The sequence below is a fragment of the Drosophila obscura genome, unplaced genomic scaffold (genome assembly GCF_018151105.1).
Source record: "Drosophila obscura isolate BZ-5 IFL unplaced genomic scaffold, ASM1815110v1 contig_198, whole genome shotgun sequence".
Lineage (NCBI taxonomy): Eukaryota > Metazoa > Arthropoda > Insecta > Diptera > Drosophilidae > Drosophila > Drosophila obscura.
Genome location: NW_024542787.1, coordinates 43,396 through 61,774, shown reverse-complemented (window position 1 = coordinate 61,774; position 18,379 = coordinate 43,396). Strand labels below are relative to the sequence as shown.

Here is an 18,379-nt window from a genome sequence, read left to right as displayed (position 1 = left end):
CTTGCCCATTTGGATCCCTCCTGCACTACCACTCTTGCTCTTGCTTGCCGACTTTATATGGTGTCCTTCAGAGATTTCCAAGCCAATTTGCAAATAGTCACTGGAAAACAAGTGCTACTATCAATAAATAAATAACTGACCTAAATTATATTTACCGTCCTTGTTTATTTCTCTAGCCACAGAATCCCAAGCATTTTTAGTTGCTATGGAGTCGAAATGTTTTTTATTGTCCAGGTCCCATATCACTGGCATTTTCTCTACCGACTTTATTAAAAGTATTTTGCACTCCTGTGAGAACTTGGCAACCCGCTGGTTTTTTAATACCTTTCCCTCCATATTTAAAGTCTGTGTGTGTTTTTGTGTCATGTCATTTGTCATTAGACGACGGAAAATGAAATATTTCAATGTTCCGATCGAGATGGGAAAATACCATCGGTTGCTTTTCTAGTATGTATCGAATGTAATTTTTTCGGAACTGAATACCGGTCTGCGAAATGCCTGCTGCGAAATTTTCGGTCGACCGAAAAACAGGGATGATTTCCTATCGGTTTCATACGAACATCATCCCTGATTTCGGTCGACGGAAAATTTAGCGCGTTTGAGTACTAGGCTTATAGCTGGCAATATCTAGGGAGGTTATATGTGTTAAGATCACGATTCTAAAAAAAATACCGCAAAAAATGATGAAATTTGAATTTGAAATCTTAATATCTTCCACGCGTTCATCTGCAGATACAAAGTGTCTAGGTCGGATTTATAGCTGCTTTTGTCAGATTTTCAGAACTGCAACTAGATATGAGATACTTAAGTTATGTGAAAAATAGAAGACCTTCTAAAAAATACTTAAAAAAAATACACCATAAAAAAAAAAAAATGACACCTAAAAAAATTTATAAATCCCGAAATCTATCAGAACGAGAAGGAACGTGTGAGTCACTTCTGGGGACGCAACTTATACCCGTACTAAGTCAGTATATACATTTTTAAGCTTATGATTTTTTAAAATTTTAGAATAAAAAAAAATTTACATTTTACATTTTATTGCTACATCTGCTATCTAGATCTACATCTACAATGTATATATTACATCTAACATGTAGATTATAGATGTACCATTTATATTCTACATCTCCTCCGCTAGGGGTTGCTCGCGCACTGAACGCGGCAGAGTGTGCGAGCGAGAAAGAGAATGAGTAGCGTTTCTCTTGCTGGAGAGGGCGGGGGAAGCAACTGAAAATTAATTTCTTCATTCTGGCTTTAATTATGATCCGATCTGATTCAGATTCGGCACTCTGGCAGATATGGTCATTCTCTACGATACTGTGGTTTTAGTTTTATAGTTTCTTTAAAAATGTGCCTGCCACAAATTTTCTTTTCGTTCTTTATGGAGGCGGAAGCGGGCGGGGCGATATTTTAAAATACACTTGTAGCAGTGTGATATCACATGAGTCTGGAAACCAAATTTGGTTGCCCTAGCTCTTATAGTCTCTGAGATCCAGGCGTCAAACAAGACGGACAGACGGTCGAACGGACAGACGGACAGACAGACATGGCTCTATCGACTCGGCTATTGATGCTGATCAAGAATATATACACTTTATGGGGTCGGAAACGTTTCCTTCTCTGCGTTGCACACACCCACTTGTACCAAAAATCTAATATACCCCTTAACTCTTTTTTGAGTACGGGTATAAAATGTCATTTTGGTTCACAGCCTAATTAAAAAGTTAAATTTTGTTGAGTAGTGTAATTTTTTACAATAAACCTACATAATGAACCTAAAAAAAATTTGTTTGTTACGTTTGTTTGTGAATTTGGTTATTTTGTGCTAAAGTGAAAAATGCCAGCAAGACGCAAGGGGGCCCAGTTGAACCGTCGAACAAATAATGCAACATTTGTGCGACATAGTAAAACAGAAAGAACAAGTCGAAGAAGGTAACGAAAATGTGCGTGAGGGCATATCGCACTTACGTGAATCTCAATCCCAATAGGTACGAAATGAACAAAGACAATTAGAACGAAGACGTGTGCGTCGTTACATAATTGACAATACCAAAGAAAATGACCGACAACGCCAACAAGAACGTAGAGCATTTGCGATTTATATTTAGAAATACCATGTTTTTCACACGGACAATTATACGTGGCATTTTCTCGCGTGGACAAACCATCGAGGTTATTTATTTTGGCTAAAGACAGAATGAAAAAAAAATATTATACACTCAATTGCTTTTAGAAGTTAAGATTGATAGCGCACATACAAACAAATGAGGGAAAAGATTTGACTCTGGATGATCCATATAGATTAGATTATGATAAATTGGAGATGATATAATTATGACACACAAACGGATATGATATGATTATGAATGAAAATAACTTTTTTAAATGGTTTAATTTTTGTTATGGATTATTTATGTATAAAGGTTTTTTTTTTTTAATTCCTATTTTTTATTTATTTATTTATTATTAGATTATTGTTATTGTTATTCCTCATTCACATTTAAAATTTATGTTCTTGTATTATTCAGACTGAGGATTACGATTGATTTACAATTTAGATTATAGAATACTGAATAGTCCACATATGACACATAAGTTTATGTATTAGGTTGGCTGGAATCAGACTGTGTGGCAGTACAGTATTAAAAGCTGCCATGACGTCTACACCTTTTAAACTGCAACAAGATTTACATTTCTTCCCTTTCCTGCTTAGATTTACATATTGATGCCAGGTGTCTGATTTCTAGGAGATTTGGCACTTTTAGTCCTTGTACTTGCAGTCCATTGATTTGTGGTTTCGCCAGCCGCAATGCTTGCAAGGCTTGATATTAGTGCTGAATCCGCCGCCTTTATATTTGTGTAACCGTTACCATTTATTGCAGTCCCGGTGTATGTAGATACTTGCGGTCCCTTGCAAGTTCTGTAAAACTGTTTGCTCTCTTGAAATATTATTGTAGGTGGAGTGTAGTGGGTGCTTAATATGTAACACAATTCTTTGAACGTTTTTGATCCTCGAGCTGAGGCTACATAAGTTGTGCAACATTTTAGTTAACCTCATCTCCAATGGATTTAAATTGAATCCTCAGGCCTTCTTTTCAAATGTACCACAATGTGAGCTTTGGTGAGAATTCAGGGCCATTGGATCCTGCGTGTAATTCGAGAGAGTAATAATCTCGTTTTCCATTTTGGTTGGTTTCGAAGAAAATCCAACTTTTTTATCTCGTCGCCATTTATGTGAAGTGCCGTTTTCAATCTTTTCTTTCTATTTCATTCCAGTCACTTCTTCAATTTACAATTTGTTCAATTTAAAATACCAGATTTTAAAAAATTCTTTAAAAAAACTACACCATAAAAAAACCAATAATTCGTTAAAAAAATTTAAACCCCGAAATCTATAAGAAAAAGTCATTTTTGGCCACAGCCTAATTCTCGTGTTGACTAGTGTAATTGATAAATCACTATTCATAGTACCCTCTCCGCTCCCTGAAACGAATAAAATCTTCTAAAATACTAGTCAATAGGATATTGGGTAGAAAGAGTATAAACGGAACAGCAATTAACATTGGAACATAATCATCGGTCGTGGTTCCTCTCCTTTCCTTTATGTTTTCTCACGACAAGTAATTTTGAGCGAGATTTCGGAGAGAAATCTCCCCGCATTAAGCATAGTATCCAATCCACAGATTAATATCGATAGTTGCCTATCGGCACCGTGTGTGGACTGAGAGAACAGCTGACACCCAGCTCAGGAATATATGTTCAACAATTATTCCTGAAGTGAATGGTGCAATATGTAGGCATTAACTGTCCGCAAAACCAAAAAGAGAGATGCAAATTATTCTTTTTTGTTTTGCAACAACATATGCCGCCACTAACACAATCACTTCATCATCAGAGTGCATTTTGTTTCCTTTTTTAATTTTAGCAGAATTTTACAGTTGCCTCTGTTTACAAAACACAGCTGATTCATCACCCTGTTTTAGCTATGTTCCACACCCTTACGGAATAACTAGCAAATTCCTTGCCGCAATTTTCCGCGGTGCTGGAGACAGGCCTTTAGCAAAAACGAAAAACGATTTCAATTATAGAGAGAGAGAGAGAGAATGTAGCAGTCATTGGCTTCGATACATATTCCGGCGGGAATTTAAAGTCAGCTTAGTTCCAGATTAAAAAAAGTTTTCTTTAGTGTTGCGTTTTCTATTTACGCTCTATTTCTCAAAATCTGATGAATGAATTTATGAATAAAAATCACTAATCATGTGCGTTCTCCAGCATTATCGTGTTAAATCCTTCACTATGTGCTGATAAAGTTTTGATGGTAAATATATACGTGCCCATTGACTATCTAGTGTAACGAACCTTGGTTCGTCACAAGCGGGTTAATTATATATTATATATTACATATTATATTATATATTATACACACACTAAAATGATTATTGGTAATCCGAAATACACAGCAAATTGCCCCGAAAGACATTCTTTTTACACACGAGAAACGCGAAGTGCCATCCAGTGCAATTCGATCCCCTTACCTGGGGCATTGCACTCTTGTTGGACGCTCACATGCGCGAGCCCGTGATCAGTTCGATATTCCTTATCTAGAATATCAAACACTGACTATAGGGCCAGGATAGGATAGGATATCTTTTGTAAGACCCAACAAAATCGATGGCCGGCCGATCCATAAAAGGCACTGCCTGGCGTGGAGACAGGGCAGTCAATCGAGATTCAATCGCGGGAGTCAATAGAGTCAATAGAACCGATATACGTCGTGCCTAAATAAAACACTACATAAACCAATAATAAAAAAAAAACCCACTTAAAGACATTCAAAAAAAGGTGTTGTGATTTAAAACCGCTTTCTTTCAGCTTCCTGGCCAAGTTCCTGGTTCCTTCCCCATAAAAGTCCTTGCGAACTATAAATAACCTTGTAATTCAAGAGCCCTGGACAGACTGAGCCTACCTCAGCCTGAGATAGGTCCTTACAAGTGGCGCCCGAGCAGGGACTTTAAAGGATTTTTAAGCAAAACATCAAGAAAAACCGAAATCAGGGACTTCGGGGACCCACTGCCAGCAAAAGGAAAACTGAATAGAAACGCAACAATAATTCACTAACGTAATCCGGGCGCGAAAACAATCGCGAAAGTAAACGCAGTGCCGACCACAAAAGTGCCGTTTAACCGTAAATAAGTGCCAAAACCAACAGAGAACCACCATGGAACACCACGACGAGGAACAACCAGAGGAGGCGTACCCTGCGGGACACTTTTCCAATCCAGGGGTCAGCACCGGCTGGATCCACAAACTTCGTCGGGACGAGCTAGAAGTTCTCGCCGAAGAATTCGGATTCGGCAGCGAAGGAACGGTCGATGAACGCCGAAAACAATTTGCCGCGCTAGTCGCCGGACCACTCTCGCAAGATGCCTGGGTTCGCTTAGGAGAGTTTGAAAGGTACTATGCCAAACCAGCCTCACGCTCTCGCTCCAAGTCACCACTGCCTGCTACTCCTGGACCATCCGACACTCGCCAAATGGATCCTAAGACCGGATTACGAGTCCCTGCAGCCACCGAATGCCGCGCTCCTGCAGCCCCGTTTCCAAGGTCCCTAGCTACAGAGACTCACCCAGCACCCGTACCGAGGGTCTTCCCAGCGATCGACCGAACCATGGAAGGACACTACTACAACCACGCCGCACAAATGGCGGAAAACATCCGAAAATGGGGAATCCAGTTTGACGGCCATGGTGACCCTTTTTCATTTATTGAACTACTCGAAGAACGTGCGCTCTCGTATGGGGTGGACACAAACCAGCTGCCGCGGCCATGGCCGAACTTCTCACAGACCGTGCCAGGTGTTGGTTCCGCATCAGCCGCCTACAAAGTTCCTCATGGGAAAACTTCCGCCAGAAATTCTTAGCGTTCTTCTTGCCACCACGGTATTTTGAACAACTGGAAGACCAGATCCGAGCCCGCAAGCAAGTGTCAGGGGAACTGTTCAAAGATTTCCTCATCGAGATACGGCTACTCATGTACCACGGCAGGTACGACGCAACCAAGGAGCTAAGCAGGATCTACGACAACGGCCTCCCAGCATACCAGATGTACGTGCGCCGCCACGGACTGCGAGACTTGTCACAGCTAACACTGCTGGCCACGGAGTTGGAGAGTATTCAAGCGCGGACCATCCCGACCACTCTCGCACCACCACAACAAACAAGGCCGGCTACTGAGCCGAGGAGCAGCGACTCCAATCGGACACCATCCCGGAAGCCTTATTGGGACTCGGTAGACTAACCAAGGAGACAGCTATCCAACCCAACCAGTACGACAAAACCCGAGGCGACACATCGCATTATCACGGCAACCATCGCCAACCCACGCGCAGCCTGTCGCCGGTGTGGTGAAGCAGGGCATGCGGCATACGAATGCCAAAATCCCTCGATCCTATTCTGCTGGGAATGTGGCAAGCGCGGCACACGGACCGTCGATTGCTGTCGCCAGCACACGTCGGGAAACGACTCGCGTCCTCGACTGACACGGGATCAGCCGGGAACGACGTCCGCCCCGACCCACGAATAAAATCCCCGCTACACTTGAACGAGAACCGGATAGTGGCAATGGTAACCATAGGAGGACAGGCAACGGAAGCCACAGGGGCATCCCGAAGCTTTATCAGTGCAAGCCTCGCCCGACAACTAGACAACAACACCAACCTGCAAGATGCATGCGTCCGCACACGCCTGGCCGACGGCTCGGTCAGAGAGATCACTCAGATTCTACTGACGCACATCAGGCTGGATCAAAGAGAAGTTCAAATACCCCTCCTTGTCTTACCAAACATGTTGGAACAAGTTATCGTCGGCATGGACTTCCTATGTGCCATTGAAACAACGATCAAGTGCTGTACCACACTTCTACAATTACGAAATCAGTGCACCACACCGCCTATCCACCCCGTTCCAACCAACAGCGTAGAAGGCAACGAACCTCGACACCAGAAACCGAAGTCAACGGCAGCCGTCATACGTCCACAACCTATCCCAACAATTTTGGCACCCAGCAGCGCCAACATGACACCGATACCAGCAACAGAAACACGCGACCACGACATACCCCAACGAATACACTGACCCATATCGCCACAAAGAACACGACATCCAGCCCAGCCCCAGCAAAGGCAAAACGTCGGGCAACAGCGAAGAACACGAATCCGAAGACAACACCAAGAAACAACAAACAAACAAACGGGAAAATGAGTCCCACGGTCATTACGGAGCAACCGCGTCCAAGGCCAACCACAGGGGACACATACCCCAAAGAAGCTACGAAAATCTCACCCACGAGACATGCACTCACGCACTGGAACCCGGCGCTCGACACAGGAAGCCCAGGTCCAAGCCCAGCATCAGAGCATGTAAGTACCATCTCCTCCAAGGAGAAAGTGAACACCCTCCGAGACGACCATCAGCCCTGAACCAAGGCAACAACATCGACACCGACAACGGCAGCAACAGATCAACAGCCCAGCAACAAGGGAAACAGCCACGCTAACCCCACACTGGTCGGGGCCCATAATTGAACTGATATCCACCGAGCCCCTCAACGCGGGCCCGGAAACCAGGACGATGACCCCACGATACATCGACCGCAGCCCTGTCGTACCCATGGCCGACGCCACACAGATCTTCGCCAGCCCATTGGAGTACCTTCCGCCTACCGACATGATCCTTAGCGGCATGCACCGAGCCATGCCTAGAGCCATGTCCGAGATCTTCGTCGGCCAAACAAGTCGTTGTTGCGATACCAGAGGCGTCATCGCGACACACCTGTTCACGTACCAGTCTGGCTGTAGCATAATGCGTAGCATAATACTACACCCGACGTACCAGACTGTCGTACACACGGTCGAGAACACACCAATTGTCGCCCACACCACATGTCGTTCCCCGCAGCATCAAACCACCCAGCGCGTTTGACACCACCATCCAACCCGAAGCCCCAAACCAACACTTTGACCCCGAGATCGAAGACGAGTCAGAGCCAACCCCGGATCCCTGGCCACCCGACATAGCGACACAAATTCAAGCATTTCTGGACGAAGAGCTACCGAATTTCGCTACCCTCCATGGTACCTCAGACATCGCCGAGCATACCATACCATCGTTATGAGGGATAACCATGATGCGAATCATCGACGAACAAGTAGACCAATAGATAACGGAAGGTCTCATCGAGCCCTCCCGAAGCCCTCATAGCGCGCCAGTCGTACTCGTGCGTAAAAATTATGGGTACGTGGATTTTCGACAGCTCAACGAACATTCCATCCCAGACGCGTACTCATTGCCCAGAATCAACTACATCTTGGAACGTCTACAAAACACACGCTTTATCACCCGATCTAAAGAATGGATACTGGCAGATACCAATGGCAAACGGAAGTCGAGAAGCAACAGCACCAGGCCGAGGCCTCTTTCAATGGAAAGTGATGCCTTTTGGACTACATTCAGCGCCGGCAACGTTTCAGCGAGCCCTCGACACAGTAATTGGCGCCGATATGGAACCCTACGCATTCGCTTACCTAGATGATATTATCGTCATTGGGGGAGATTTTAATGAACACCTACACAATCTAGAAGTGGGTTTTTCTCGACTAAGAAAAGCAAGTTTACGCATAAATTTGGAAAAATGCAGTTTCTTTCAAAGCCGGATCAAATATCTGGGCCACATGATCAGCGAAGAAGGCATCCATATCGACCCCGACAAAATTGCCGCCGTCAAAGAACTCAGGCCTCCTACAAACCTGAAAGAACTTCGTCAATGCATCGGGATGGCATCCTGGTACCGGAGATTCGTACCAAACTTCGCGACAGTCGTCCAACCGATGTCCTGCCTACTCAAGAAAGGGAAAACCATGGATATGGGCCGAAGCACAACAGGCTGCTTTTGACCTACTGAAGACACTTCTCACGACCGCCCCCGTCCTCGCGTGCCCCGTTTTCAACGTCAAGTTTTCACTGCAAACAGATGCGAGCAACCTAGGAGTTGGCACAGTTCTCACCCAAGAAATCGAAGGCAAAGAACGAGTCATAGCATATGTCAGCCGACGACTGAACCAGTCGGAAGAAAACTACTCCGCTACTGACAAGGAGTGCCTGGCGGTCATTTGGTCCATTCGAAAACTATGCTGTTACCTGGAAGGATACCGATTCGATGTAATCAGCGATCATCTCGCGCTAAAATGGCTAAATACGCTTGACAGCCCATACGGTAGAGAACTTTAGCAATACCAATATGACGTGCATTATCGAGCGGGCAAACAGAACGTAGTTGCAGATGCACTATCCAGGCAACCACTAGGAACACTCGCACGAATCGAAGAAGAGAAGACAGCCTGCTCCTGGCTCCAGCGCAGGATACAACAAGTCCAGGACGAGCCGCAGAAATACCCCGACTACACTTACGCCAACGGGGAGCTATATCGACATCTGGGCCATGGCGCCGACGACGACGACTATATAGCATGGAAACTCTGCGTAGCAAAAGATCAACGAGCCAGAATACTTCACGAATGCCACGACCAACCCACAGCCGGCCACCTAGGGGTCAGAAAAACCATCACCCGAATATCCCAACGATACTATTGGCCAGGTTTCTACCGGGACGTGAGAAAATATGTCCGCGGCTGCGGAGCTTGCAGAAGTTCAAAGCTCAACAACGCAAGACGGTGGGCCAGATGCTCACTCGCAAAGCCGAAGAGCCATTCGCTACACTATGCGCTGACTTCGTTGGACCACTACCTCGATCAAAGAAGGGAAACACGATGCTGCTCGTCTTCTTTGACACGTTCACGAAGTGGGTCGAATTGGTGCCACTCAAAAAGGCCACCACCGCTACCCTGGAACTGGCTTTTCGAGAACGAATAATGAGGCATACCCAAACGCTTTGTGTGTGACAACGGCACGCAATTCACGAGCCGATCGTTTCGGTCATTTCTACAGACAGCAGGAGTAGAACTGCAACATACCTCACCATACTGTCCTCAGGAAAATCCAACGGAAAGTGCGAATCGGACGGTCAAAACACCTGGGACGGCCAAAACACCTGGGACGAACTACTACCGGAAATATCACTCGCAATAAACTCCAGCGTCTCGGAGACAACGGGATTCAGCCCAGCTTTCCTACTGCATGGAAGAGAGCCCCGTTTGCCTGGAGCCCTCTATGACGAAGTCACGACAGACACCGGAAGCCCCCCAGAGACCGCTCTAACCAAGGCAACCAAACTCAGCGAAGTATTCACCATTGTCTGGAATAACATCCAGAGGGCAAGGCAAGAACAAGGAAGGCATTACAATCTCTGCCGCCGGCAATGGCGACCTACAATTGGATCCCTAGTACTTCTACGACAACACCACCTCTCCAACGCGGCCGACGGATTCGCCGCTAAGCTGGCACCAAAATGCGATGGACCCTACCGAGTCAAAGGTTTTGCATCACCGAACATTGTAAAACTACCGCATCCGGGCAGCCGAAAATCGAAGGTTGCTAACATCAACGACTTGAAGGAATTCCACGAAGACAGGGATGCAACCGACGAGGCAAATACTACCACTAGCCCCCGCAATCCCCCTAGCCACGACTTTGGTTCCATACATTGGTAGCTGACCAGCCAAAGGCAACGAATTTAAAGGCGCAGCGCAAGTCAAAAGACGCCGACCGATCAAATGACGAGAACGCAACACGCGCGCGGCCAATGACCAAAAACCCGCTGGCTCAGAAGACGTAACCAAACACCACCACCACAAAGTAAAAGTACCGAACTTGACTGATCAAATGACGAGTTGAACACCCGCAAAGTGAACACTCCGCACACGCGCCACCAAAATCAAGAAAATTAAGAAAATAAATATCAACCTCAGCACACGCGCGGCCGACAGACAATAAAAAAAAAAAAAAACCGAGGACTCAGCACTGTGACATCGAACGTCAAGAAAATGCGATCAACCTTCGCAGCAAAATACCACCAATAACCTGGAAAAGTGTCGCTCAACCCGCTAAGGCGAAACCCGAGCCCGGTTCGGAGAAAAGTCCCCTACACAGCCGCAACGGCCCTATCAAGAAAGGGAAAACGCTATATATAGCTGAGTTCTCCCGGTACTAAATCAGTTCGCTTCTTAATTCGAGCGAAAGACATTTCTAAAAGTTACCCACCGTTAATTCAACGCCCATCGAAATACCCAACCAACACCTACATCTACCGCAGCCAAAACAGTATGGACACTAGTCAAGTTACATGACTATACGAACGCCGACTACATCCCCATAGTAGATGGAGATGCCGTCATCTGGGATAGCTACGGATACCTACGCCACACGACAAACGTAACCTCTTACGAAGAATATGTGGTCCAAAAAGAACGTCAATCGGATGACCGAAGTAATTACTAATTACTAATCTCTACACTAAAAATCCACCATCGAGAAAGGCGGAGCATCAGCATCCTCGGGACGGCCCTTAAAGTTATTGCCGGCACCCCCGACTTCAACGACTGGGAGCAGGTACGCTTTAAAGAAGGCCAGCTTGTGGAAGCAGAGGCCAACCAGATGGAGATCAACACCAAGATCCAGGACCGCCTAAATGAGCTGACCTATTACATGAATCCAATTACATAAACAAATCCGACGACGCCGAGAGAAACCAACTGGTGGAGATAATTCTGGCTAAAAACAGAATTATTATCACCGATCTGGAAAACCTCATCATCGGCCTAACTCTGGCACGGATCCCGATAACACTACTCGACAAAATCGAACTTTTTTTTTCCTCAAGGGTCCAAACCGACTTTTTCTGATAGATATGGGGATTTACAATTTTTTAAAGAATTATGGTTTTTTTTCTATGGCAGAACTTTTTTTTGAAGAATTTTTGAAGTCTGGTATTTTTTGTTTAAGCTTTTTTCAAAGGTAGCGCTTGTTTTTTTCACATAGCTCTAGTATCTTACGTCTGGTTGTAAAGAACTTTGCTATTTTGAGAAGATAATTAAAACAGCTAGAAGTTAAGCCGAAACACTTTGTGATTACAGCTTACCGTCTGGGAAATATAAAGCATTGAAATGCCAAAATTATGATTTTTGTGCGGTATTTTTTACGAAATTTTGACTTTAAAAACTCAGGAAAAGTCGAAAAAAAATTATATCATGTGGCCTCTATTTTTTTGTGTATAGGTGCATTAATTTGGCGTCGTTCAAGGTATCGCCCATTAAAATCTATGGAGAGACTTTGGAGCTAAAATTCGTTAACCAAACCTAAAATATGGAAAAAATGAACAAAAAATACCTTTTGGAAGGTTGCGGGCCCAACTGCCAATTGGGAACAAAGCAAACGAAAAAGGGTTGTACATTTGGTACCTGATCGCGTTCCTTTTCACTTTTCACTCGTGATTCATTCGGAGAATACCTCATGGCATGTTCTTAGCAACTCACCAGTGAGTCGGTAAAACTCCAGATGAATTTTGTATGGGCATGTCCGCTTTTGTCACTCGTGAAACTTCATATGAAATTTTCACTGAATTTTGTAGTGATTTCACCGGTGGCTTATACGTATAGCCATGAGTGAAATCACTCGGGACACCTCCGAAAATGTCCAAATGAAATCACCTGTGAAACTTCTCATGAAATTAAAAGGAATTTCACGGATAATTTCATATGATAAAGCCATCCAAAAATTTTTTCAAATAAAAGTAAATATATTTATTTTACACAGATTTTCTAGATTTTTTGTTGATTCATATATTTTTAATTATCTGTAAGGCCTTAACCTTAACCGATTCGATCGGGTTAATAAGCACCAATGCTCCTGAAATGAAATAGTCTGGCGGAACATTTTGAACATTTTTTTGCCGTGGATTACTTACCTGACTTTAAAAAATCTGAAAAACTACTTTTAAAAGGACTAAAAATCTAAATAAACGCACAACAACAAAAAATCACAGGCCCTCGCAACAAAAGATTGCACCAATTAATCGGTTTTTCTCCCAACATCCCTTTGAAGAGACGAAATGAGCCAGAGTAGAAGGGTTAGGGTCGAATGCAGGTAGAGAAAACTAATAATATGAGAGAGAGCGAAATCTATGGATATCTGCTTCTCTCTTTCTTATGTGTCCGCTTCGATCTGTAGCAGTTCAAGCTGGACAAAATTTCATGCTGACGTCGACGTCGCTGCCTTTGTCGACGTCGAGCCCAAACAATTTTTCCTATGACACTTTCATGCCGTGACAGCCAGAACTGCAGGGATATTATTTCGTTGTGCAATTTCGTACTTGTAACAAGCAATAATGATGTAATAATGTTTTTTCTTCCATTTCTTTAGAGCATATTTAGCTATGTCCTACATAAAAATGACACACATAATATGTGTCCGCTTCGATCTGCATCAGTTGTTTAAGTTTGACCCTCGCTCATCGAGGTTAAAAAATTCGCTTTTGGCCAAGTTAGGAAAAATTTGTGTATAGGTTTAATTCAGGATTCTAATGTATATATGCAGGAGTACGATCAGATAAATACCACTGCGAAGGCATGCGAGGGTAGGCGGGCCGAATTGCTCGTGCCTTAAGCGATGCTGATCGTGGGAATGGAAGCAAAAGAAAGAAGAAAGGTGCGAGACGAAAGAACGGTTGAATAGGGTATTGAAGTGAGGGAGCATATACATGTAGATTACAATTAGATACAATGCAATGCAAGCAAGGAACAAATAACAGCTCTAACTTTAATGCTGCTCCACTGACTATGGTCTTAATACTGTGAAATTCTTATTCCAGGCTGGGGTATACATCAGCCTGTCCAAGAATTGATAGTTTGCGAAGACTTTTGAGGGGCGGGACTCGCCAGCTGAAAACACTTTTGGGTTTTTTTTGTTTTATGTTAAGTTTATGTGTTATCTTTATTCTCGCTTGTAATTTTACGTGACGTGTAATCTGATTTTGGAATGACCTACTTCCCGCCGTATGTGTTTCTGATAGCTGATGGACCTTTTATGGATCGTCGGGACATCAATTTTCACACAAATATCTTAAGCAGGTATCTTATTGCTACTTGAAATTGGGAAGGGAATTACATATATAATGACTTATTGGTCCGCGTGTGCAGACTGGATGATCGGTAACAGAGGGTTACCTAATCATCAGCCCTCCAGCCAGTGTCCAATATCCAATATATCCTCGGTACCCAAGGGTTACCTAAGGCAATCGCCTCCCAACAAATGTTCAATGTCCCAGATAAGGCGATAGGTGCACGCCTGCACCGTTGAAAGGAATTTCATTGGCACTTTCCGTGTTGTCTTCTTTCTTATGTTCTAATGGTAAGAGGGATGGGAAGATGTTTTCAGAATAAACATATATTGGCTATTATTTATATATATATATACTAGCGGACGCGGCGAACGTTGTCTCGCCCCAATATACCACCTTCAGATAAACTCCAGATTTTGTATTTGAATGGAATAGAAATCAATTGAGAGCGGTATGATGAAGAATATTTTTCGACTTGTTTTCCGGCGCAAAAACAAACAACGAAGCCAGGGTTCTGAATTACAAGATAATTTAAAATTCACGAGGACTTTATTGTGAAAAAACGGTAACTTTGCCAGCAACTGAAATAAAATGGTTAGCGAAATCAGAACTCTTTTGGTTACTTTATTTTTAATGGGTACTTATCTTTATTTTTCCGTATTATTATGCTATCGGGATATGTTCTGTATTAGCAAATTTGAGCCAAATCGGCACAGCCGTTCTTAAACTTAAAACACATTTTTTGCCCGCTAATACCAGCTCACTAGCAACCGGTTTCAAATCGTAAAAATCTTGCGACTTCCGAAACCGGAGCACGCTTTGCGATAACACTAGTCAACACGATTTTTCCTCAAGGAACAAAACGAACTTTTTCTTAAATATTTGGGGCTTAGAAATGGTTTGATGATATTTTTTTTTTTCATGGCAGAACTTTTTTTTGAAGAATTTTTGAAAACTGGTATTTTTTTTAAGCTTTTTTCAGAGGTAGCGCTTGTTTTTTTCACATAGCTCTAGTATCTTACGTCTGGTTGTAAAGAACTTTGCTATTTTGAAAAGGTTATTAAAACAGCTAGAAGTTAAGCCCAAATACTTTGTGATTTCAGCTTACCGTCTGGGAAATAAAAAGCATTGAAATGCAAAAATGATGATTTTTGTGCGGTATTTGTTACGAAATGTTGACTTTAAAAACTCAGGAAAAGTCGAAAAAAAGTATATCCTGTGTCCTCTATTTTTTTGTGTATAGGTGCGTTAATTTGGCGTCGTTTAAGGTATCGCTCATTAAAATCTATGGAGAACTTGCAGCTAAAATTCGTTAACCAAACCTAAAATATGAAAAAAATCAACAAAAAATACCTTTTGGAAGGTTGCGAGCCCAACTGCCCATTGGGAACAAAGGAACGCGATCAGGTACCAAATGTACAACCCTTGTTCGTTTGCTTTGTTCCCAATTGGCAGATGCCCCCCCCCCCCAAAAGTCTTTTTTGTTCATTTTTTTCATATTTTAGGTTTGGTTAACGAATTTTAGCGTTTTTAAAGTCAAAATTTCGTAAAAAATACCGCCCAAAAATCATCATTTTTGCATTTCAATGCTTTATATTTCCCAGACGGTAAGCTGTAATCACAAAGTGTTTGGGCTTAGCTTCTAGCTGTTTTAATTATCTTCTCAAAATAGTAAAGTTCTTTACAACCAGACGTAAATACTAGAGCTATGTGAAAAAACAAGCGCTACCTCTGAAAAAAGTTAAAAAAAAAATACCAGTTTTCAAAAATTCTTCAAAAAAAAGTTCTGCCATAAAAAAAACAAAATATTATCAAACCATTTCTAAGCCCCAAATCTTTAAGAAAAAGTTCGTTTTGTTCCTTGAGGAAAAATCGTGTTGACTAGTGTAATCAGTCCATCTCTACTAGACGGCGCACAAGCGAACATGCCGAAAAATACTCATATTCCCAGTACAACACCAACGGAAAATACTGGACTTCGGCGAGGGAAACATCGTAGCAGAATGTGGAACAGAAGCCGTCAAAGTTGGCGACTGCGAGGCTACCGTCGGCGCGACATTTTGCCGACAATATCAAGGGACCACCTGCGCCCAGCAGATGGTAGCAGAGTCGGTCGCCCACTGCGCAACGCTGCCCGGGCATCTCGAGGCGATCAGCCACGTAGATCATGGAACTATCATCGTGCGTCGTTCAAGTTACCATTCTGTAGGAGACCGGAGCTAAACAGAACATCTCTGGGACCTATCTGGTGACATATTCCCACCGGATCGCACTCAATGGGACCTGGTATGTAAATCATCTAGGGGACTCGAGACGAAAAGCCGTGGTGTCCGCGATGACCCAGGTAAATGTGACGTCCCATCGAGAACGGCTGAGTCTACCCTTCTTGAGGGAACTCAGCCTGAAAAACCTGAAGCACGTCGGCCACCTACAAGAAGTGCTGACAGAGAGGAGCGCCACCACGTATATTCTCGCGGTGAGCATCGCAATTGCACTATGCGTCATCATCTGTGTATTACTTCGCCGATTGAGAACCAAAAACCAATGGAACGCGAGACCCACAGACCACAGGCCAGGAAACCGACACCAACCAGGTACCCAACAGCGCCGTGAGAACTGACAAGCCCCCCGAAACTCGAAGAAAACCAGTCGCGGGCACCCGAGTAGGTCCAGGGTTAACGAACCTTGGTTCGTCACAAGCGGGTTAATTATACATTATATATTACATATTATATTATATATTATACACACACTAAAATGATTATTGGTAATCCGAAATACACAGCAAATTGCCCCGAAAGACATTCTTTTTACACACGAGAAACGCGAAGTGCCATCCAGTGCAATTCGATCCCCTTACCTGGGGCATTGCACTCTTGTTGGACGCTCACATGCGCGAGCCCGTGATCAGTTCGATATTCCCTACCTAGAATATCAAACACTGACTATAGGGCCAGTGATTAGGTAACCTTCTGTTACCAATCACCCTTACGTAAGAAAATTCCCACGCTGTAATAGGATATCTTTTGTAAGCCCCAACAAAATCGATGGCCGGCCGATCCATAAAAGGCACTGCCTGGCGTGGAGACAGGGCAGTCAATCGAGATTCAATCGCGGGAGTCAATAGAGTCAATCGAGCCGATATACGTCGCGCCTAAATAAAACACTACATAAACCAATAATAAAAAAAAACCCACTTAAAGACATTCAAAAAAAGGTGTTGTGATTTAAAACCACTTTCTTTCAGCTTCCTGGCCAAGTTCCTGGTTCCTTCCCCATAAAAGTCCTTGCGAATTATAAATAACCTTGTAATTCAAAAGCCCTGGACAGACTGAGCCTACCTCAGCCTGAGATAGGTCCTTACACTATCATTGTATAGAAATTATCTGCTACTTACAGTTTCTGTTGTTTTTTCAAGTCGTATTCCATTTTGCCACCATGTAATAACTGCAGGCGGTCTCGATCCAGCACTTTGACATAAAAGATCATATCTTCGTCCAGCAGAGAGAGGCTGATGGGCCCCTAACAAACGGATGTTTAAGGGCGAAACTACAAAGACATATAAATATTATTTGTGTTTTGTTTATTATGTTACCGTCAACATCAATTAATTAAAATAAATATTTAGCCTTTAGGGACGACGCCCTTTTTTTCTATTCTATCTTAACGCTAACTTGGGAGCAACAGATTGTGTTTTCGAAATGTTTACTTTACCATTCAAGATGGTATTATAGAGATTGTATATTACAAAGTGGCCTCCTCGCCAGTGAGTGGAATGAACGACCTCCAGTAAATACCTCTAGTAAACATATAAAGATACAAGAATGGAATGGGATTGTAGCTGAGAAGAGAAAAGAAAGTATAGGCATCTTAAACTGTAAGTAATTGGTGTTAAAGGTCTCTGTACAGTAATTCTGTTAAAAGTCAAAAGCCACGAGCCCTAAAACTCTAGCGGTAGCTCCCTCTGTGGGTGCTTCCGATGTATGGGTAGAAACGAAGAAATTGGTTGACATTGGAAGTTACTTTTGGAAGGCCTTCGCTGATCCGGACAGGGCTCGTGATAGCTCTGAGAGTGTCCATTTTCTTTTTGGAATGTGGTACTAAAGCTGGAAACATCGACTGCTCTATTTAAGTTAAATTGCAATTCGTTTTGCAATTTGAAAACTCTGGTGAGAATCATTTGAAGCGCGAGTGAGTTTCGGTAGCAGCGCCTTGATAGAAACATTTCAAGAAACATAAAAGGAAGAATCCCATTATTTCGTAAATCCTACGGGTAAGAGCACAAAAAGTTTTGCTTAGCGGAACAGCT

At 43.3% G+C, this 18,379-nt stretch overlaps 1 protein-coding gene across 1 annotated transcript in view; it reads right to left on the bottom strand.

The window, feature by feature from the left end:
- LOC111076700 (nephrin-like) overlaps nt 1–18,379 on the bottom strand; it is a 330,088-nt gene that overhangs the window by 291,737 nt on the left and 19,972 nt on the right. Inside the window, exon 2 of the mRNA XM_041593725.1 lies at nt 17,468–17,619. Within this exon, the coding sequence (XP_041449659.1) occupies nt 17,468–17,619 (152 nt within the window). The remainder of the gene's footprint in view (nt 1–17,467; nt 17,620–18,379) is intronic.